Genomic DNA, 23161 nt, shown 5'->3' with positions numbered 1-23161 from the left:
GCTCTGCCGCCTGGCCCTCTCTGCCTACTTTTGCCTCCTCTGGCATTGTCCGCCCACCCCTGACTGCTTCATACTTTTGCATAAAGTGGAAAGACAAATGGTCATTAAGAGGCCACTTATTTGGGATTTGAGCATACTGTGATTTCATCTCCTGATTTTTTTTGTTTGAGCACACAACATCTGTATTCTAGGACCAAGAAAGAAGCCAGGGAGGAGTGGCTGGGAAAAGCCAGCCAGGGAAGACAAAGGGGGTCTGTTGAGCTTATGGATGAGGGGTGCAGTAGGGGCTGTGGCAGAGTCCTGGAAGGATTACATGGCAGAACCTATGCCAGGGCTGCCTGTGGATCAACAGGCTGCTCTAGTCTCAGAGCTACCAGCTAGCCTGGCCACAAAGCTTGAACTCTGAGGAGAATTCACTGGACCCTCCGGCCCACGGGAGGAAGACGTGTGGGCTCCAGAGTTTTCCACCCCAACCTCCATTACAGCTGCACCTAATAGCTCAGTGATTCTCAGCTCTGGCTTTGCTGCCCTGTAGAATCACCTGAGGACTCTTAGAAATCAGATCCCCCCAAGTATCCCAGACCATTTAAAGGCAAATCTCTGAGCATAGGCCTCACAGGTGCAGCCAGGGCCGAAGACCCCTGCCCTGACCAGCTATGGAGGAAAAGAAAGTCCCCCAAACTGTTCCAGGCCTGACACCAGGTATGTCGAAAGAGCTATGGCAGGGCTCAGGGGAGGTGACATGTATGGTTTTATCTGAACTATCAGTCATACGTGTTGATCACCAGAATTTAAGGAAACCCAGAAAAGTACAGAGAAAACCTCACATGGGCACTGGGAGACTTTCCCAAGGCGGAAGTGAGGATGGGTTGTGAAAAGCGCCCTGACTTTACACTGCGGTCGGGAGCAGAGTGGATACCCCCACTCCTCGTTAGAGCTCTGGGTCACCGGAACTGAGCCTTGCCATTCCCCTTTCCCAAGTCAGTAACAGCTGACTGGCCCTGAGGAGGTGCTGAGCTGATCTCACCCAAGCAGTCTGGGTGCGCGGCTGGGCAGGGACACACGGGTCTGCTAGGAAGTGACACCTACTCGTTTGCAGACACCTAGGGCTCTTCTTGGGGCCTATCGGTGTGGTGGCCCCTCGGACACAGGGACTTGCCCCGCCTCCTCGGGCCCTGGAAATTCCTACGGCATCCTCAGGGTAGTCGCTCTCGGGCCGTGCGCGCCCCGGTGCCTATGTCACTGCCCCTCTGAGACCGGCAGCCAGACGTGGGAGGCCCACGCGAGCCCAAGTTTGCTCTCTTCAAGGGCCTTTTTTCCAGGCAGCGGGATTCAGGACGCGAGTCAGGCAGTCGCACGCCCAGCCCCCCACGCTCTGTCCGCGCTCCGGCGGGGCGCACCCGGCCGCAGGACCTGGTCTCCGCGAGGAGCGCCGTTGTGCACCTGCCTGGACGGGACTCGAGTGAGACCTGGGAAACCGAGCTAAGGAAATCTGAAAGCGGGGCCTAAAGGGGCGGGGGCTACTGGGCGGTGCTAAAGGGGCGGGGCCTGGGGCGGGTCTGGCTTCCAGCGCCTGCCCCGCCCACCCCAGGCCACACCTCTGCCTTTGTTAATAAGGACTGTTGCAGGCTGGGCCTTGGAAGATCCTGGAAGGAACAAAGTAACAGTCGAGACCCCTGGAACCTGCCTGGAGGGAGTGTGGGGAGGGATGTGGAGCGGAAAGAGGCGAGGGGGAAGAGGGAGTCATGGCCAGGGCGGTGCTGACCGAGGCGAGCCAGGTTCAGTGCCCTTCCGACGCCAGGCCCTGATCCATGGGAGGGCAGCCCAACAGGAAGAAGTGGTGGCGGAGCTCCCTTCCTGCTCTTGGAGGGAATTGGGGGGAGAGGCTGGGCACCTCCTTGTCCTCCTAGCACCCTGCCTGTGAGCACTACCATGGGCCTCAGTTTCCTCTCTGTGCCGTGGGTGTGATCCCATGAACTGGAGACAAATCAGTGTTGCTTATCTTGGCCCCAGGCCGGGCCCTAGGGCCCACTGTCTGTCTCTCCAGCGCCTGAGATCACAGGTTACAGGATGGGGCTGTTCTGGACTAGGGCAGTTTTGCCTACCCAAGGTCTTCAGAATCTGAGACTTGGAGAATTCTGACAGAAGGGGCCTTGGAGAGGCCTTTGTGCCCCTCACTAAGCCACTAAGGCTGGATTGTGCCAGACACGGTGTCCTGCCCAGAAGAGTGGTGGGCAGATGTGACCTCCCCTGCCTTCTCAGGGGAGAGAATGTCAGCTCAGAGAAATAACCAAGAAATGTCTCCAAAGTCACTCAGCCAGTAGGCGCTTCCGCTGGGGTTGGAACCTGGCTCTGGTGAGAAGTCAACTCTGAGGCCAGGCTTCAGGACAGAGCCTGGCAAAGAGTCCAAACACACCCCCACCAGATCAGGCACAGGCCACAGGAGCATGTCAACAAATATTTATTAAACAATTACTGTGTACCAGGCACCATTCTAGACATGGAGATACAGCAGTGAGCAAGGCCCTGCCCACAAGGGGCTCACATTGCAGCTGGGGACACAGACACTAAACAAGGATCGTTATCAGTAAGGTTGTCAGCTTTTAAAATTGCTAAGAAGATGAGGCAAGCGGAGAATGGGACGAGGACTACGGTGGTCAGGGAAGGCCCTCCGAGGAGATGCCATTATGGCTGAGGCCAGAATGTGGAAAGGGTGTACCGTGCAGAGATCTAGGGGAGAGGTTTCCAGGCAGAGGAGACAGCAGTGCCAAGGTCCAGAGACCAGATGAGGTTGGCGTCTTAAGGAACAAAAAGAATCTTGTAGCTAGAACACAGCAATGCAGAGAGAGTGGCAGGAGATGCGGCCAGGGGAACAGGCGATTTGGGGGTTTTATTTTCAGGAAGCTACTGAAAGGTAAGTGATGTGATCTGATTTATGGTTAAAAAAAATCCCTCTGGCTATATGGGAGGATGGACATAGGGGCCAGAGAGACTGAGAGAGACAGAGGGAAGCTCGGGCTGCCAGGTGGTGAGAGAGGCTGGCTCCTAGAGCGGGGCAGTTGTGAGAGGGCTGGCCAGACTTGGAGTCCAGGATGAACCAGACTGGCCAGTGGCTGCCCTGAGGATGGAAGGGAAGGAGAGGGACCCCAGATGGCTCCCAGGTTTGGGGGCCTGAACAACCAGCTGGATGTTCATGCCATTTCCTGAGACCGGGAGGAGGTGGATCTGAGTGATCTGAGGTGGATGTCAAGTGCAAGGTCAGCCGGGCCAGGAGGATGTGACCAGCTAGATGGGGTTCGGGAGGAGTGGGGGTTGAGGTCCAAAGAGACACTAGCATTCCCCGTGGTATTTACAGCCTGGGGGCTGGAACTAGGAAAGAAAATGGAAAAGAGACAGGCACTAAGGCCTGAGCTCTGTGTCCTCTGGCATTTAAAGGCCCCAAAAGTGACAATGTAGCAGCTGTGGAAGAAACGTGGGCCATGAGCTGTTTCAAGAGGAAGGAGTGGGCGGCGGGTCCCCTGGTGGGTGACGGGGAGGGTAAGATAAAGACAGAACCAATGGCCAGCTTTGATGAGAGGGGGCATTGGTGACAAGGAAAGAGCCATTTCTAGGGGCTGTGGGAATAAAGACCAGCCAGAGTGGACAGAAGAGAGACTCTGAGGTGAGGCAGTGGGAAGAAGTGAGTCCATGGAATTTTGCTGGGCGCAGGGACAAAGGGAGACAGGGAAACAGGTATGCACAGGCAGAGCCAAACACGCCGTCACTTACTGGAAACAGGATTAAGCAGGCATTCTCTCACACACGATGTCAGATGTGCACAGGGCCTGACCAAGTGCCTTTCACGTACTGACTCCATCTGTCAAACACAGTTGTACAAGGCAGTAGGTCCTACCAGGCTCAGATGAACCCAGATTTCTTAGAGCCCCCCCTACCCTGCAACAGGGAGCTGTGGGGGTGAGGACTGGACATAGGGAAGGGTTTTGAGGCCAATGGGCAGGTTTTAGCAGTGTATCCTGAAGGCGCATCCACACTGGTTGGGCTGTGGCTGGGACTGTGGCCATTGGCCTAAGGTAAGGAGTGGAAGTGTCTCTGGAGGCTCTGTTTCCAGCACCTCCACACCCCCCAATCAGAAAGGAAAGGAGGAGGCAGCCCAGGGTGTGGGAGAGGTGTCTTCTCTGTAAGCGTGGACTGGCCTCTCCCACGATGGGTATCAGGGCTCCCTGTGGATGGCTGTGCTGGGCATTAAGCCCAAACTGGGAGTGGAGAGGACAGCAGAGAGGCTAGAGAGCCCTGGGTACCTTCCCTCACCTCCTGAAGTGACCTGGGTCTCACAGAGCCAGACAGCCTCTGCGATACCCCCACCAACCTGATCCTGCTTCCTCCTAAAATTTGCTGCAGTGTCTGGCCTGGGGATCAGGAATCAGGAGCCCAACTGGGCTTTCAGAAAAGGGGAGTCATAGTATATTCCACACCCACATCTTGGCCCAGCCCAGGCCTCCATCTCCGGCTCTCTGTAGGCACCATTACCCAGGAGGTGAGGCCTGGCTGACCAGCCATGACCCTGAGGAGGGGTTTGGCTCTCAAAGAGCTAAGCCATTGTTTGTTGACTGACTAACTGATTGACTGTTTGAATGCCCAGCCCACCCTGTAGTGGGGTGTGTCCTACAGGGCAGGGAGCAGGGATTGAGTTACAGCGGAGGGAGGGCAGTTGGCAGAGCCCGGCCCCATGCCAGGCCCAGCACTGCCCACAGGCAGGGCGAAGGCACCAGCAGTTTCCAGCAGGTACGCCTGGCAGGGAAGGGGCATGGGGCTTTAAGCTGGGCAGGAGAAGCTCTGAGCCAGGGGCCGGGGGGGGGGGGGCGGCAGGACCCTTCAGGTCCGGGGTGTCTGGTGTGGGAGCACAGGCTCAGGGTTGCCAGGGGCTTGCCAGAACTGGGAGGCTTGTGAGCAGACCAACCAGTGGGAGGCTACTCATGGGGACAGGGAGGCTGTGGCTGAGTAGCCTGCAGGAAAAGAGCAGAGATTATGATGGGCAGGGGAAGTCTCAGGCTCTCGCTTTCTCCTCTGGGCAGGCATCGCCCTTCCCTTCCCAAGAAGTCATGCAAGTAACCTCAGGGCCTCTACAGGTCAGGAGGAGGAAGTTGAGCACCTGGGGGAGACAGGGGTACCAGAGAGGAGAGTGAACACCTAGGTAAAAGAAAAAGAGGAGACAAGGAGGAAAGGAACAGTCAGTAGATAAAAAATCTCCTAGACAGAACAGGAGAGAAGACATAGAGAATGAAGGAAGAGAACACCTAGAGAAAAGAAGAAAATGCCTCAGGAAAAGGGACTAGAGGAGGAAAGAATGGGAAGGAAAATCAAGAAAAGAGATTCTAGAGGGAGGAGGTACATGGAGAGGAAGAAGGAAGGGAGCCAGATGGAGGCTGAAAGAGAACTCTAGGAAAGAAGGAAGGAAGAGAACATAACACCAAAGTGGGGAATAAGTTTATCAGAAGAGAGGAGACTCTCACCAAAAAAGAACTAAGTGGAGGAATAGCCTCAAGGAAAAAGTCTTCAATGGGAGGAGAAAGAGACACCTCTGAGCAGTGGTCGAGCAGGTGATGGAAAGTTCTCAGAAAAAGAGACCACAAAATTAGAGATGAACAGTAGGTTAGATGGGGCTTTCTCTCTGGGGAGGGAAGAGGTCCCCTTGAAGGGACCTCCTGGGGGAAAGGGGGGTTGCTGGGGGGAAAGAAAGGACTCCCTACCCGTTGAGCAATTCTTCCCCCATCCCCGCCCCCTGCAGAGCCCAGTCGGAAGACAGGGAGCACAGGTTACATGGGGATGAGGGCCTCAGGCCCTAGGAGCCTGAGAGTTTGGCCCCCCAGTTTAGACCTGAATATTGGGGCACCTTCCCAGCCCCTTGGGTGCGGTGCTGTCCCCACCCAGCGAAATCAGCCCAGTTGCAATATTCTGGCCACCAGGTTGACTTTCCTGTCCCACCTGTCGACCACGGTGCTGAGGCCAGCCAGTCTCCCTGTCACTCACTCTGTTGCCATTTCACACTGTCGCACGACCTACAGCTCAGAGTTGTAGCTCTGCTCACTGCTTGTGCCCTGGTCGCTTCACTGGTCACCGCTATTACCCGTCACCAACAAATGTCACTATGCCTGTCACCTGGTGTCATCCCATGTTTTCTATTGCTTGAGACTACTTGTTACATGGTCTCCGTGTCTGCCAATCAATCATGTCACGGTCGCACCCACAGACCATCAACTGCAAGAGCAGTTCTGGGTGCAATCGGAGCCCCAGACTCTCTTCTGCATTCACTCTCTCTCAGTCCAGGCACAGGCCATAGGTTTTAGTCTTTCAACGACTGTTTGCTGAGTACCTGCTGGGTGTCAGGCAGCTGGGAGCTGGCATCAAACAAGAGGACAAGCTCCTGGCCTGGGGGATCTCTGTTCTAGTGAGGGAGACCATCCCAGCAGCATACATGGTGTCCAGAGGGTGTTCTGAGGGGCCCCCCAGGCATCAATACGCAGTTGTAGCCTGTCCCCTCTGCCCGCCCTGCTCTGGGAAACTCCTTCCCCAGCTCCCCCCGCCACCCACACACACCTGCTTGGCCACCTTAGCCTTCTGTGAGAGGGTCGAGTGTTTCCCACAGTGTACTATGAGCTCACGAGGGCCTAGTTCTGCTTTCAGGAGCCCTGGACAAGGGTGTAAGGAATGTGGCCTCTTGGTTTCACCTGTCCCGCTATGCCTCTGCTTCTGTAACTCTGTATCTTCCCTCCTACCTAGTTTCCCCTGGTCACACCAGGTCAGCAGAGCCAAGGATGTCCTTCCTGCTGATAAGACATGCTGGAGCAGAGATGGGAGGGGAGAGGAGTCAGCACCACACCAGGGCCACTAGGAATGAGAAGTTCAAAAAGAAGTGACTTCTGGGTCTGTTGAGCAAAGCCGCAGCAAGAAGAAAAAGTTGCAGCTGACGAGATTTCGATTAGACGCAGGAAGAACTTCCATGGATAAAGAAATGAGCAAAGCCACAGAGGTTTCTGAAGGAGTGGGGCAGGAAGCCTGGGGTTGAGAGTCACATGGTGGAGATGTAACAAAATCGGCAGCTCTGATCCTCCCCGGATTGTCTCATTCCACACTTCTCTCTCCTTGTGCACACTCAGAGCCACAGTGCGTACACTCAAGTGAGCGAAGTCGCTGTTTGCAGAGCCTGTGTGTATTAAGAGTTCAGCTTTGTTTCAAGAATTTAAAAGTGCTTATGCCTGATTCACCTGGTTTACGCTCATGTTAGCCAAGCCTGTCACTTGCTACAGTGTCTCATGGGCTTCAGATTCAGTCCTTGTGTGCAGTCTGTCCCGAGTCTGCAGAATCTGTCTTGTCTGCAGAGCCTGTTTCTGTCCCGAGCCTGTGTCTATTTTCAGAGTCTTTTTTTTTTTAGAACCTGGGTCCTTTTAAACAGTCTGTCCCTATTTCCCTGTGTTTGACATTGGCTTTGACTGCATGCACCGCCTATCCCTTGTCTGCTGTCCTTGTCTGGGACACCTCTTTCTGCCTAAAGACATCTCCTATTTGCAAAGCTTTGCCTGTGCATGGTGCCTGTCTCTGTCAGCAGAAGCCATTTCCTCTGCAGCCGATGTCTCTTTCTATAGACAATGTCCCCGTTTGCAGTCTTTTCCTATTTCAGATCCTGGTTCTGTCTGCAGAACTTGAGCCCTCCTTGTCCAGTCTATGACATTTTTCAGGACCTTTGCCTGAATTTCTCTGTATAGAAACTCAGTTGCAGGCCCTATTCCTATGAAGAGCTTATCACTGTCAAGGTTGCCGTGTCTATCAGGGAGCACCTGATAAGTGACTTTCTGTCCTTATTCGCAGAGCCTATGCCCACCTGCCCACTCTATTCCTAATTCTATGTGTACCTGTTAGCAGATCCTGTCCCTATGGACTGAGCTTTATTTAGTTCCAGAACTCGTCCTTTTCTAGAAAGCCTGCCCCTGTTTGCAGAACCTGGGCTCTCTACAGAACCCACCCTGTTTCGGGGGCATCTGTGCTTGATCACAAAGCTGGTTTCTCTGCCAGCTCCTTTCAGCATATCCTGCCATATCTGAAGAAGGCATCACTGTTAACAGAGCCTGTCTGTTTGCAGAGCTTGTGTGGGCTTACAGAACCTCTCCCTATCTGCAAAATCTGTCTACAGAGGCCCTTTCTGCAGAGCCTATATCTTTTTTCAGAGCCTGGATCTCTCTGCCGAGCTCATGAATGTTTGCCCAGCCCACTCTCATCTCTCTGTAGGAAGGCTTCAAGTCTACTTCCTGAGGTTGTCCCAGCCTCTTTCAAGAGTCTGCCTCTGTCTGGGAAGCACTTCTCTGATGGAAGATGCTGTGCCTGTTTGCAGACCTTGCTTATCCATATACCTGTCCATATCTGCAGAGTCTGTCCCTCATGCAAAGAGTCCCTGTCTTAGGATTAGGGACATTTGCAAAGTCCTTCCTGGTCTGCGAAGTTCTTCAGTGCCTGTAGAAGCTGTGACTGTTTGTTTGTAGAGGGATTTTTTTTTTTTTCAGTGTTGATAAGCTTTGCTCGTTTGCCCGGCCTGAGTTTCCCTGAGTAGAGTTTGTCTCTTTGCACAGGCTGTCCTCAAACACACAGATGGTCCCTGTCTACAGAATTCACTTCCATCAGGAAAAACTGTGCCTGTTGCATCCCTTTCATTTGAGGAAGCTGTCCCTGCTTGCAGAGCCTGTGCTTATATGCAGAGCCTTTTTCTATAATAGCCTATCCCTCTCTGCAGGTACTGTCTCTTTGCATAGCCTGTTCCTAAAGGTCCGGAAAACCTATGCCTATTTGCAGCTCTGCTCCTGTGTGCAGAGGCCGTCCATGTCTATAGGATTCGGTCTCATTTCAAGAACCCTTCCTTGGTTGCAGAGTCTGTCCCTGCCTGCAGAATCTGTTCTTACTAGCAGAGTCTTTGCCTGTCCGCATAACCTATCACTGTCTACAGTGGCTATCCTGACTGGAGATCCCGTGACTGTCTTCGTAGCCTGTTTCTAGCTCCCTGTCTGTTTGCATAGGTTGTCCCTATGTTTAAAGCCTATCCCTGTCCACAGAGCTCAGCTCTGTTTCAAGAGTACGATCAAGTCAAGTCCCTGTTTACGAAGCCTCTATGCCCACGTCTGCAGGACCTGTGCTATTTTGCTGGCATTTGTGTGTTTATAGGGCCCTCCTACTAAAAGGCACAGGCTATGATGAAGATGCTTTGGAGAGCTGTAGGCATGGGGAGTTCTCGCTTGGAGCCCAGAGTACAGGCAGCCAGGGTCTGAGAACTCTGGCTCTTGTTTCCTCCCTCACTCCCACCCAGCCTAGGATGGACATCAGCAAGGGCCTCCCAGCCACCGAGAGCCACAGTGACCTCCACATATGGATCATTGAGGTGAGGGGCACAACCAGACAGCAGAGATGGTTCCACAGAGAGTGTGTGGTCTCTGAGACGAGGTTTCTCCCACCTCTCAACTCAGAGCTCCCTCCCCCCACCCCAGAGGATCACGGGTGTGCATGGGTGAGGGTGGGTCCCCTGAGTTGTCACTAGGCACCTGCCTCTCCCAGAACCTGAAGATGGTGCCAGTACCCAAGAGGGCTTACGGGAACTTCTTCGAGGAACACTGCTACATCATCCTTCACGTGAGCATTAAGGCGTCTGTCTGAGGGGGTGGCATGGCCCAGCGGGGCAGTCTGATGGTGCAGAGTAAGCTCCACCCTGAGTGAAGCAGGCTGGGGGCCCAAGAATCCCATCCCACAGGGGGCTGCTGCCCGTGAGACCTCTTGGTCCTTCCCTCTCCCTTCTAGATCTCCTGCCCAGTCTCCCTAAGACCCTCAGCACATCCTCAACCTTGACCTTGATCTCCACACACACCTTGGTCCCCCCCCACCACCACACACATACATAAACACCTGGGCTCTAGGTCCCCCCGAGCCTGAAGGCCACACAGGGGGCTTCCAGCGACCTGCACTACTGGATTGGAAAGACGGCGGATGCTGAGGCGCAAGATGCGGCCGGCACCTTTATACAGCAGCTACAGGAGGTGCTGGGTGACACCACAGTGCATCACCGAGAGGTGCAGGGGCACGAGTCTGACTGTTTCCACAGTTACTTCCACGGGAGAGTCATGTGAGTGAGGGGGCTGTGGGTGTGAGGGCAGGGGACAGAGCGGCGGGGTGGCTGGGCGACCGAGGGGACTACCTCTCTCATCCCTAGTATATGGGGCGTTTTGGGATGGCTAACAGCCTGACTGAGAGGCAAATCGCATACCGTACAACTCACAATTCAGTGGTTTTTAATATAGTCACAGATTTGTGCAGACATCACAATTTTAGAACATATTCATCACCCCAAAAAGGAGCCCCATACCCCATACCCTTTGGCAGCAATCTCCATTTACCCCCCACACTTTCTGCATCCAGTCTGTATAGATATGCCCATTCTGGACATGTGATATATGGATATACCACCTGTAATTTATGTATTCATCAGGTAGTGAATATTTGTGTTTTTTCCTACTTTTTAGCTGTTATAGATAATGCCGTTATTAACATTTGTTTATAAGTTTTGGGGGTTTTTTTCCCAGTTTTATTGAGATATAATTGACATACATCACTGTATAAGTTTAAGGTAAACAGCATAATGGTTTGACTTACGTATATTGTGAAATGCTTACCGCTATAAGTTTAGTTAACATCCATCATTGTATACAAGTTTCTGTGTGGACACATTTGTCATTTCTCTTCGGTACATTCCAGGAGTAGACACCAGTGTCGTTTTAAGTTTGCTTTTATGTTACTGTTCCCAGTAGAAATATGTCTTTTACTATAAATTGCTTCAAATATGTATTAAATTAATATTTGCAATATATTATGTTGAACCATAGGAAATTGACAATATTCTATCATTTCTGTTTCATACAGTTGAACTTAATACATGCATATAGTATATACATGAACACATACACATGTGTAGATGCACATCAGAAAACACACCACCCCTGCATGTGTCCACCTACAGATGAGCACACCTACACACATACATACTCACTCGCATCTATATTCACATGGATAAACAGATATAATCAGGCCCCCACTTGTATACAGGCGCATCGTATGTGCACATGCAGGCGCGTGTGTGTATATTCTTGTATTTACATCTGCACACACACTATGTCCCCGCAGGTATACATGTATATATACGTGCATGTGTCCACAGATCTACACACAAATAAACAAATGTACACTCCTGCCCCCACGTTATGTAGCCATGTGCTTATACACGTGCATTCATATCTACTTGCACACATGTATTCAGCAGGCACATGCGCATCCCCTGTGTGCATGCATGTGCTCACATCTGCACTCACTCCTACACATGGCAGTGTATGGTCTTATGTGGGACCCCATTCCGTCCTCAGCTACAGGAAAGGAGGCCTAGCCTCTGCCCTCAAGCACTTGGAGACCAACATGTACAACATCCAGCGACTGCTGCACATCCAAGGGAAGAAGCACATGTCAGCCACTGAGGTGAGGCTGCCAGGGGTGCCACTTAACCTCCAGGCACAGCTCAGAACTGTGTGTACTGAAGTATAGGGAAGTATGGAAGGTGGAGGGGAATAGGGGGACCACAGACTGTCAGCATTCCCAGATGGCCTATCTCGAATGAGGAGAGAGAAGGCAGAGCCAGGCTTTTAGCCCCACCCCCACCATGACTCCACTGACCCTCTATTTCCTCATGGGCATATTAAGAACTTTGGAGGGAGGGGCGGGGCGGTGAGACAAACAAGATAGTGCACCTGGATGGTCCTTATAGGCAGTACAAGGGGAAGGAGCATGATTTGGGGTATAGGGTACACAGCCCAACACTCTCATACACAGTCATCGTCACCCACAGGCACACACACTGTCACCCACTGTTACCCCTAGTGCCACTCTAGTCCATACAATGCCCTTATGCAAATTAGAACAGAGTGCCCCTTACTTCCATCTGTTGGGAAATTAATGGAAAACACTGGTCTTTGCAGAACAAGACATTTTGCTGCCATCAGGCAGGAATCTGGTGTAATGCGACACCTGAGTTGTACACATTACTATCTAAATGGTATGTGCCAGCCCTGTGACTCACACACAGTCCCACACAGGCTCACATACTGTTGCCCACAGATTCTGTGACCATAAAATCCCTGGTCATGTAGGGACACCATGCGACCCAGGTTTTGCCTGTTATCTTGGCATAATTATTTAAGCCTACCCTTTACTCTCAAAAGTGTCTCTGGATGATAAGTACGCTTGTCCATAGATAGATAACACACTATTCTCCACATGGGCACACATACACTGTCACTCATGAGCTCACACACTTGTTCACATTTGATATGCCCCCACATATGTACAAGTGCGTGTGTACACACACATCTACACACATGGATAAACAGATACATTCACCCCCATTGTATGCATATCCATGTACACCCTGTGAAATGCAGCATTACCTACAGTCACACACACCTCAAGATGCACACAGCCACAACTACGGAGTGACCCTCGAGGTCTCATATGGTTACACAAACGCATGCCTGCACACCATATGTGTGACAGTGCCACCATCACACATACACAGAGTTGTACATAGCTTCATGCAGACAGATGACAACTGTGCTGTGCGCAGGTAGATGAGAACAGGCTGTGGTACCCCTCCATCTGGGTGCTGGTGGAGTGACATGCTGTATCCCTCCCTGCCCTCCTGGCTCTGGCAGGTAGAGCTCTCCTGGAACAGCTTTAATAAGGATGACATCTTCCTGCTGGACCTGGGCAAGGTGATGATCCAGTGGAATGGGCCCACAAGCAGCATTTCCAAGAAGGCATGGGTCAGTGTCTACCCTGGGAAATTAGGGGTGCTGGGCTCAGGGAGAAGGGTGGCCACCCCAGAGGTGAGCCTGGCTCTCTGCTACAACCTGAAATTCAGCTACAAGTGCAAGCTGAGTCCAGACGTGGGAGTGGTGGTACCCTCTGGATGCCATGATAAAGGGACACTCTCCACCAGCCTCTGGGAGTTGAGCGGTGACAGGAAGGATGTGGGATGGACTATCTGTGGGATGAGGGCGGCATGCTGGGGAAGCCCTGACTGCCGTATCCTCTCAGGCAGGGTCTGGCCCTAACCTGCCACCTCCAGGAAAAGGAACGTGGTGGTCGTGCACAGATTCGTGTGGTGGATGATGAGGTGAAAGCCACTGATCTCATGGAGATCATAGAAGCTGTGCTGGGCTGCAGAGTGGGCAACCTGTACACCGCCATACCCAGTGGGAGTATTAACCAGCTACAGAAGGCCAATGTCTGCCTCTACCAGTGAGCAGACCTTGGGAGTGGATAGGGTGGGTGGAATTGCCCAGGCTGGCATGTCCATCATTACTTCAATGACACAGGGTCTCTAGAAAGGGCTCCAGAAAAGGCTCATGGGTTTCTGGGGCAGGCCATGTGGGAACTTGGGCCCAGCCTGTACTCTGCCTTTCAGAGAAACCCACTATACAGACAGGGTGACTAAGGCCCTAGGGCCAGGCAGTTGCTTGAGGCTCCACAGCAAGGCTACTGTGAAGTCAAGACTTCAGTTCAGGGCCCAGGCCCCGTGCCTTCTGCCTCTGAGCTAAAGGGGGCTAGAGCAGAGCCAGGCCAGAGAGGGGCTGATGGCCACATCTGGATGCCTGTCCCCAAGTGTCTACGATAAGGGTGAGGACCTGGTGATCCAGGAGTTGGCGACCCGTCCACTGACCCAAGACCCACTGCATGAGGAGGTGAGGCAAGTCTGGCCCCAGCCACCCTATGTCCCCACCCACCACACAACTCCACCCAGCCTGGACCACCTACTGACCAGCCTCATGCTTGCTCCCAGGACTGTTACATCCTAGACCAGGGGGGTTTCAGGATCTACATGTGGCAGGGACGCATGTCCAGCACTCAAGAGAAAAAGGCTGCCTTCAGCAGGGCTCTGGTGAGGCTGTGGGGCCCTGTCTCAGAGGGACATAGCAGTGTGGGGGCAGTGGGGGGGGCGTGTTGAAGTGGGAAGCAGCCTGCCCTGCTGACTGAAGGAGGAAGCCACCGTACCCTGAAGTCTGAGCTGGGAGACATCCATGTCTTGGGGTCTGAAAGTGCTGGCAGTCCTGCCCCGGGAACACTGCCTGCTGGGGGAGGACATGACCCTGCCCCAGGACCTAAGCCTGGGGCAGAGGCTGGAGGAGGACATGATCCTGCCCCGGGACCTAAGCCTGGAGACACAGCTCTGCCCGGGAGTCCCGCGAGGAACACAGGGCCCCTCTCTGGGGTACTGGGGACAAGTGGCCTGGCCCTGGATGCCCTGACGAGGGAAGACCAGGTAGTACCCAAGAAACCAAGTGTAAAAGGGGGACGTTGCCCTGCCTTGAGGTCTGAGGAGCCCAACGCACTGAACGCCCCTCGTTTTCGAGGACAGGTGATAGGGCTCTGCCTTTGGTCTGATGGGTTGTCATGGCCGTCCCTTTCCGAGGCCTGTACTAAGAGGACCCTGCCTGTCCTCAGAGACCTCGGAGAAGTCCCTAGTGACACAGCCAGCTCCAAAAAGCAGGTCATGAGCTCGGTTAATTACCGCTGCTCAGTGCTTGGCTGGCCCTGCGGCCTGAGCTGCAGATCCCTGTGGGTGGAGCAGCGGAGCATTGGCCCCTGGGCGGCGCGCCTGACGGAGCCCCCGCCCCAGGGCTTCATCCAGGCCAAGGGCTACCCAACCTACACCAACGTGGAGGTGGTGAACGATGGTGCCGAGTCGGCCGCGTTTAAGCAGCTCTTCCGGACTTGGTCTGACCAACAGTGCAGAAGCAAGCACCTGGGCGGTGGAATGGGTGAGTGGGAGGGGTGGGGCCTGCAGGGGCAGGGGCAGGGGCAGTGAGTGGTGGGGGCAGACCCAGAACATTGGCGGGAGTGGTGAGGGGGCGTGGCTGGAAGGATGTCTTGAATGATGGGCGAGTGGGGGGCCTGCAGGCCATGGACAAGGGCAGAGGGTGTCAGTGACACCATGTGTCCCACCCTCAGGCAAACTGAATGCGGGCAAGCTGCGCAGTCAGCCTGAGCTAGCGGCCCAGCGCAGGCTGGTGGACGACGGCTCCGGGAAGGTGGAGGTGAGCGGCACTGGCTTGGCTGGGGGAAGATACGCTCAGAGGGGTAGGCTTTGTCTTCAAATGAATGGTGTGGCTGCTAAAGCGACCCAGGTACACGCAAGTACACATTTACATACAATTAGGGACACCCAGGGACATACACACCCCCTCCCAACAGCCAGCTTATACACATTACACCTAATCAATCACTCGCAACCATGGCCACTCATAACACTCATGGCACACACATAGTAACACTCAGACACTTACCTGTACCCTTTTGTCACATGTATGACACAAACAGACATATGATAGTATAGACACACATACTCATACCTTGAAATTGCACTTAATCGCAGCCAAATACACAACTGCAGCATGTAATTGCACAAATTTACATCACAAATGATTGGTCACATACCCAACCATCAACCCGCAGGGACACACCAAGACAGATACACAGTCACATATAATCAGTCACAGCCCCACACACTCAACCCCCAACCCCCAACCCCCAACGTACAGTCACACACCATCAGCTACCCCTCTGATCTTAGACCAGCGTTCTGGGAGACACAGGGCTCCGGGGCCACACAGGCTCTGCATGGGGCAGGGCTGCATCTTCACTCGTTGGCCGACCCCTGAGCAGAGCCTTTCATTCCTTTGGGCCTCAGGGTTTTTTCCTGCCAAGTGGATTCTATTCTATCTGGCCCCAAGGCTGGTGTGGGGGTGCAGTGAGATTCTGGGAACAGGGCTGCTGGGCTTGTGTGAGGGGTTCTAGGTCTCGAGGTAGGTTGAAGTCAGAGAAAATATTGTTTCTTCAAGGTCTCTGCCTACAATCGCCCTAATTTGGATGGACAGAGGCAGTGAGTGGGGAGAGACCAAGATAGGAGGAGACAGGACAAGGTCGGGGAAAGAGAGGAACAAGAGGGGAAGTAGAACGAGAGGGAGGACCGAAGAGGCAGAGGAGACAGAAGACAGAGCAGGGAGGAGACGGAGCTGTCGGTGGGGGAAACGTAATGAAGAGCAGGGAGAGACGGGGGCAGACAGGGAGACAGGAAGACAGAAAAGCAGAGAGGAGGGCAAGAGAGGGAAGGGAGGAGGGTCTTCGACCCAGGTCACAAGCACAAAGGCGGGGAGGGGATCCCTCCCAGCAGGCTCATGGACATGCAGGTGGAGGCGGAGGCCCGGGCCACAAGGCCTGGCTGCCAAGTAATTGCTGCTCCTGGGTGGCATGTGTTCAGAGTCAGCCTCTTCTGCAAAAGGCAGGAATCTGGATGCTCTGGTCTGGAGACCTTTTCCAGAGGCAGCTGCCGGCCTCTGTGTGACCACAGGATGCCCAGGCATTGTTTCCCACCATGGCAAGGTGGGTGTTGTTATCCCCAATTTACAGGTGGGGAAAACCGAAGCTCAGAGAGGTCTCACTGCCAACACAGCTGACCTGGGTTTCGGCCAGGTCTGCCTGGCTCCAGAGCCCATGCTCGCTACCCACAGGAACAAGAAATCACGCTGTCAAAGTGTGAGGAAGTGCATTCGCTTTAGTCTTTGAACAGGCTTTGCTTTTTTTAAGTGACCCTTGAAAAAAGGGAATTTTTCCAAGAGCCCCAAGGCCTCACTTCTGCCAAGCTTCTGTTGCCCTGGCCTGAGTAGCAAGTAGCTCTGCCAGGACCTATCTGCCCCTAACCCAGGCTGTGACTGGTGGGGTCAGGCTGGGGGTCTGTATGTGGCAGGGGTCAGGTCAACCTTGACAGCCTCTGTAGTCATTACCACTTGTTTGTCTCAGATACCATGTGCCAACTTAGAGTCCTGGCTGAGATCAGGCTGGCACAAGTGTGGTGGTCCCAGGGGTCCACGGGGGAAAGGGTCACCTGCAGGTCCTCACATAAGCCCAGCACAGAACATGGGGTAGGTGCAGAGCTGGAGGTGAGCCCCTTGCCTGCACAGATGAGGCTGGAGAGAGCTTTCTGGCTGGGCACAGGGTGAGTTCAGGTGAAGGAGCCACCTGTGCCCATTGGTTCCCCTGATCCCCAGGTGTGGTGCATCCAGGACTTAGGCAGGCAGCCTGTGGACCCCAAGTACCATGGATGGTTGTGTGCAGGCAACTGCTACCTTGTCCTCTACACATACCAGAAGATGGGCCGTGTCCAGTACATCCTGTATCTATGGCAGGTGCGCCAGCCCAGGGGAGATGGTGGGCACCTTCCAGCCCCGAGGCTGAAAATCTGAGAATGGAATGTAAGAGCTGCTTCAGGCCCTCACCACCCCCACCTGCAGGGTCACCAGGCCACCGCACACAAGATAAAGGCCCTGCACTACAATGCTGAGGAGCTGGACCTCACGTACCATGGAGCCCCAGTGCAAGAGCACGTGACCATGGGCAGCGAGCCTCCCCACTTCCTCACCATCTTTCAGGGCCAGCTGGTGGTCTTCCAGGTAGAACCCACCTTGCTGCCATGGCTGCAGCCTCACCAGCTGCTCCACGTGCCTGTAGCCCTTAAACACACATGCTAACACCTTCTCTCCAGGCCGGAGGCCCAGCCTACTACCCCAAACCCCTACCCTGGTTTCCTGGTCCTTGTCCATGGCCCAGGAGCTCCAAGGGTGAGCCTGCCTAAGTTTATTTACCCAGTCCTCAGAGTCAGCCACGAAGCAGGAGCACAGGTGAGAAGGGAGCCAGGACATTGCCTGGGATCCCAACTCTCCGCCTTCAAGCCCGGGGGACTCTGCCCTGACCCCTTGGAGATGGGTGAGGCATCCATTTAGAAAGGCTTGGTTCCCTGTTCTAGACTGACAGGGTCCTTACACTCCACACCCAGAGGGTCCCAAAAATGGAGGTGGCTTCAAGCATGGGTCCCCTGGGCCCTGAAGCCCACTGGGACAGGGAGGTGGCCCCCAAGAGTCCTTTCCTGAGGCCCACCCCTCTCGTAGGGGAACCCTGGGTACAATGGGAAGGGGCAGCCAGCATCGGCCACGAGGCTCTTCCATGTGCAAGGCACGGACAACTTCAACACCCGGACCATGGAGGTGCCAGCCCGGGCCTCAGCCCTCAACTCCAGCGACATCTTCTTGCTGGTCACAGCCAGGCTCTGCTACCTCTGGTTTGGGAAGGTACCCTCAGCATTGACCACTTGATTCACACCTGGGGTAGTGGTGCCAGGTGGGGATGGGGCCAATGCACAGAGGATGCAGACCTCAAATCCAGCCTCAGACAGGCCGGGAAGGGGGTGGAAGAGGCCACAGTGTCCTCTCTAGAACCTGGGGTAAGTTACAAAGCGACAGGTGGACCTGCGAGTCCACAGGGCAGAGCTAGGCCAGGCCCGGGCTGCCTGCCTTCCTTCCTACCTTGAGCATGGAACATACCCCTTCGCAAGACTTTTGGGAAAAGGAAGTGACCTAGTCCAGTTTGCAATAATTTTCTCTGATCTTCAGCATAAACCGTCAATGATCCCCAACCTTGGGAGTCCCCATCCCATGCTGTGGCCCCAGAGAGGCCCCAGTCCCTGTGACATCGATCAGCTGGGGAGATGGAGGCAGGGACAGGGAGGGAGATCACTTGCTCACGTGTGCCCCACCATCAGCCTAGGCCTCCGGTGCCTCAGGGCCCTGTGAGTGGGAGTTATGGGGCTGGAGGTGAAGATCCCTCCCCCTTGCAGGGTCTGACTCAACTCTTTGCCTGCTAGGGCTGCAGTGGTGACCAGCGTGAGATGGCACGGATGGTGGTCACTGTCATCTCTAAGAAGAACAAGGAAACAGTGCTGGAGGGTCAGGAGCCTCCCCACTTCTGGGAGGCCCTGGGAGGCCGGGCTCCCTATTCCAGTAAAAAGAGGTGACAGGGTTGGGAGAAGGATGTTCTTCTTACACAGAAGAGGAAACTGAGATCCAAAGAGTGGGTGACACAGGGAGCTGGAGCGGAAGACTTCGCTCCTCACCCAAGGGACTCACTCCCGGGAGCACATTATCCCTGCTACTCTGGGTAGCTTGGATCAGGAAGATGCGGAGCAAGCAGGGCAGTAGCGCCCTCTGCTGGCTGAATATGCTCCCTGCATTGTCCCAGTCCTAGACCATCCCACTGGCAGAGGCTGTTCCCCAAACCTATAGTCCCCAGGGCGGATGGTGCCGTGTATGTGTGTGTGTGTGTGTGTGTGTGTGTGTGTGTGTGTGTGTGTGTGTGTGTGTGTGTGTGTGTGTGTAGCAAGTGTGGAGGAGTGTGCAAAATAGTGTGTGTGTGGTGGTGTGTAAATGGATAAAGGTGTGTATCAGAAGGTAGGGCAGAGTGTGGGTTCAAAGTGGGGAGTCCTGGGCTGCTCTGTATTGTCTGTGGGGCCTGGTTTAAGCACCACACTTCCCCCAAGTCTCCTGAGCGCCTAAGTACTACTGTCCCCCTGTCTCAGCCTAGCCACCTTCCTCCCACCTTGGGCCTAACACCCGCTCCCAGGCAGCGCTGGGACAAGTGACTCCTCCCTCCCAGGGAGGGCAGGGCTCCAGCTCAGGCCCACCCCGCTAAGCCAGCATCCTCTTCCCAGTGTCCCCGCCTCAGAAAATCCGTGGGACAGCTTGTGTCTAGCTGGGTAGGGCGAGACAGATCACCTAATCTACTTTCCCACTGACAGATGGGGGACACTGAGGCCCAGAGAGGAGGAAGGCGTTCCTAAAGTGAATTAAGGGGCGGGTGGAGCTCAAAGGGGAGCCTCCTACCCCTGGGGATGTCCTTGTCTCCCTGGGGTCTGGGCCCCTGTGCCGAGGGCTAGCATGGCCCAGGCTAGCGAGAGGCACAGAGCTCTCTGCACCCCTCACGGCCTTGTGCCCACACTGGCCAGCCTCCCAGAGGAAGTGTCCGGTTTCCAGCCACGACTGTTTGAGTGCTCCAGCCCAGCGGGCCAGCTGGTCCTCATGGAAGTGGTGTTCTTTAGACAAGAGGACCTGGACCAGTATGACATCATGTTACTGGACACCTGGCAGGAGGTGAGACGGCTACCTCTGCCTGACTTGGGTGTGTCTGCGTTTGTGTAACTGGGTGTGAGTGTGTGTGGCTTTGTGTTTCCTGGCACGACTGCATGTAAGGCCGCAGGGGTGTCTGTGTGACTGTGTGTCACACTGACACTTTGTGTGACTGCATGACCGTGGATGACTCCATCACAGTGAGCCTTTGGGAGCCACTGACTATGAATCTGGAACTAGTGTGTGGTTGTGACCAGTTTTGTAGTTCCATGTAATTCTCGGTGCCTTAAAATGGTGTGTGGTGTCAGGCGACAGCCTGTGGCTGACATGTGTCAGTACAGAGTGAATGACTGTAAGTTGAATGACATACATCACCTGTGTATGTGTGATGCCTCCGTGTGACTGCATTTGCCTTTGTGAATGTGGCTGTGTGGTCAAGTGACTGGCCGTAGCTGGCCAGAGCAGCCGTAACCAGTGAGACCGTGTATGTGAAAGACTCTATGACTGGCCGTGGGTGTGAGTGACTGAATGATTGTATTTGTGTGGCTGTATGCAATGGTTTTTCAGGCTACTTGTTTTTCAGGGTCGATGTGTGCAACCGTGTAATCAAGTGTGATTGTGTTTATGTGTAACTCTGTGTGACTGTGGGTGACAGTCCATGGCTGTGATTTGCTATCTGGCTGTGTGGCGATGGGTGATAATGCCCATGTCACTGTGTTGATGTGAGGAGGCCTTTTGGCTCCCATCTCACTCAGCAAAACCACAGCCCTTAGGACAGCCCCGCATGGCCTGACACCCCGACTCTCCAGCCTGATTTGCTCCCATTCTCTCCGTCACTTGCTTTGCTTCAGCTACAATGGCCTCCTTGCTGGTCCCCCAAAATGCCAGGCACGCTCAGGGTCTTTGCCCTCGTTGTTTCTTCCGGTTACAACACTTGCTCCCCAGACGCACACAGGACTTGCTCCCTCGCCTCTCTCTGACCTTGACTCTCACGTCCTCTTCGCAGTGAGGCTCTCCCTGACTTGAATTTAAAGTTGTATTATTCCCACCACCACCACACTTACCTTCTTTCCCTGCCTTATTTTTCTCCATCTGATATACTACATATTTTACTTATTTTCTGTCTCTTCCAATAAAATAAAAACTCTACTAAGGCAAGACTTTTTTTCCATTTTCACTCTTGAATCCCCAGTACCTAGAACAGTGCCTGGCCCACAATAGGTATTCCATATATATTTGTGGGTTGAATGCATACCTGTATGCCCGTGACCTTCTGGCCTGTTTATGGGTGTATGGCTGCCAACCCTCTGGGTGTGTCTGGTTGGCTGGTATGTGGTTTGGGGCTCTGAGACCATCTGATGGACAGGAGCGGGAAGGAAATGGTCAGCTCTGGGAAGCCACCCGCCCAAGGCCCGTCTCCCTCTGTGGCCCAGATCTTCCTGTGGCTTGGGGAAGCTGCAAGTGAGCAGAAGAAAGATGCTGTGGCCTGGGGCCAAGAGTACCTGCAGACCCATCCGGCAGGGAGGAGCCAGGCCACACCTATCGTGCTGGTGAAGCAGGGCCACGAGCCTCCCACCTTCACCGGATGGTTCTTCACCTGGGACCCCTACAAGTGGGCCGTGAGTGAGGTCTGAACCCCCCAGCCTAACCCTAATCCAGGGGAGAGAGGCCTGCCCTGCGTAAACTGAAAAGAGGCATAACCCTGCCTGGGGACTCCCAGTGTAGGTTGGGGAGAACTGGTCTTGTCCTCTCCCCCGCCCCCCAGGTCCCAGGGGTGCTCTTCCATCTCACCCCTGCCCTGATTCTTGCCGCCAGAACAAGCAGTCTTATGAGAAGGTGATGAAGGGCAGCCTGGGAGCACTATCTGCCATCTCTAAGATAACAGCAGTGAGTGTTGGGGACTTCAAGGGGTCTGTGCCCAGTTGGCATGGTCCAGAGGAGCAGAGGGGCAGGGAAGGGGCCAGGCCCTGGTCGGCGACAGGGATTGAAGTTGGGGGAAAGAGGGCCAGTGCGCTTAGTGTGGCCTTCCCATGGGAGCCTATCCCCCATCTTCCCCAGTCTGAGTCCCCTCTCCGGACAGGAAGTCCACAACTTCTGGCTGTCCAGATGGTCAAGCAATGGCAGGACAGGCCCCTTGGCCCTACAGGGATCCCAGGACAGCTCAGAAAATGGGCTGGAGCTGGGCCCCAAGGTGAGCAGCAGCAGCAGTACCAGCACCAGCACCAGCACCAGCACCAGCACCAGCACCAGCACCAGCACCAGCAGTTACTATAGCTGCGCCAGGCCCATGATCAACGGGGGCCTGCCCCGCGAACAGCTGATGCACCAGGCCGCCGAGGACCTGCCAGAGGGAGTGGATCCAGCCCACAAGGAGGTAGGTGCCCGAGACCCCATGCCACTCACTGCCCCAGCCCTAGCGCACCTAAAACTGAGGCGCCCAGGGCAATGGGCAGGCTGCCCGGGGAGATGTGTGCTCCAGATGGGGTGATGGGCAGAGATGTGGGAGAGGAGAGACTCGAGCCCTGGAATGACACTTCTGGGTAGGACAAAATGCTGGGCTCAGTTGACCCCCTTCCCCTGTATCTACCTCCCGACCCTCACAGTTCTACCTCTCAGACGCTGACTTCCAAGATATCTTTGGGAAATCCAAGGAGGATTTCTACAGCATGGCCAAGTGGAAGCAGCAGCAGGAGAAAAAGCAACTCGGCTTCTTCTGAACCCAGGCCCTCTCCTGCCGGTGCCACCCATACGGCCAAGCCCCTGTGGGTAACGCCCCCACACCTCCCTGAGCCCCTGAGGAGACTCTTTGGGTCACAATGCGTCCCCCACTTCCTAGTCAATAAAAGCTTGTGGCCCTCACAAGGTGTGGTATGTGGGCTTTTAAGACTGGATCGCTCAGTAGGTCTACCTCGGGCTTCGAGGGGTGGTCTCTCCATGCCCTCCTCCATGGAGGGGTTTGTTTCTTGCTGTTCCCTCCTGTCCGGGGGGACAGACGGCCCTCTCAGTACAGTGTGAGTGTGGGGAGGTAGAGAGTGGGGTGCTGGGGTGCCAGTGTTCAGGGACACACGAACGTGCAC

General features: G+C 54.5%; 1 protein-coding gene across 1 annotated transcript; it reads left to right on the top strand.

The window, feature by feature from the left end:
* The first annotated feature begins 6 nt into the window (after positions 1–6).
* Positions 7–22940, top strand: VILL (villin like). The gene is made up of 21 exons (XM_039843299.1): positions 7–4782; positions 9347–9418; positions 9592–9666; positions 9948–10153; positions 11445–11553; positions 12783–12893; positions 13172–13371; positions 13736–13814; positions 13913–14011; positions 14750–14891; positions 15082–15167; positions 16540–16665; positions 17178–17315; positions 17421–17579; positions 18075–18254; positions 18827–18972; positions 19964–20108; positions 21518–21712; positions 21900–21971; positions 22165–22458; positions 22688–22940. The coding sequence occupies exons 2-21, from the start codon at positions 9353–9355 to the stop codon at positions 22799–22801; spliced, it is 2742 nt and encodes a 913-aa protein (XP_039699233.1). The 5' UTR covers positions 7–4782; positions 9347–9352; the 3' UTR covers positions 22802–22940.
* The last annotated feature ends 221 nt before the right edge of the window (positions 22941–23161 follow it).

This window comes from Pteropus medius, unplaced genomic scaffold, assembly GCF_902729225.1.
Source record: "Pteropus medius unplaced genomic scaffold, Ma_sr-lr_union100, whole genome shotgun sequence".
Taxonomy (NCBI): Eukaryota; Metazoa; Chordata; class Mammalia; order Chiroptera; family Pteropodidae; genus Pteropus; species Pteropus medius.
The sequence above is the reverse complement of the archived record's forward strand: the minus strand, read 5'-3'. Positions and strand labels throughout refer to the sequence as shown.

Coding starts and splice junctions, on each gene's coding strand:
- VILL (XM_039843299.1), top strand. CDS start 9,353: ATGGACATCAGCAAGGGCCTCCCAGCCACCGAGAGCCACAGTGACCTC. Junction 11,554..12,782: donor AGCACATGTCAGCCACTGAG/GTGAGGCTGCCA, acceptor TGGCTCTGGCAG/GTAGAGCTCTCCTGGAACAG. Junction 14,892..15,081: donor GCACCTGGGCGGTGGAATGG/GTGAGTGGGAGG, acceptor TCCCACCCTCAG/GCAAACTGAATGCGGGCAAG.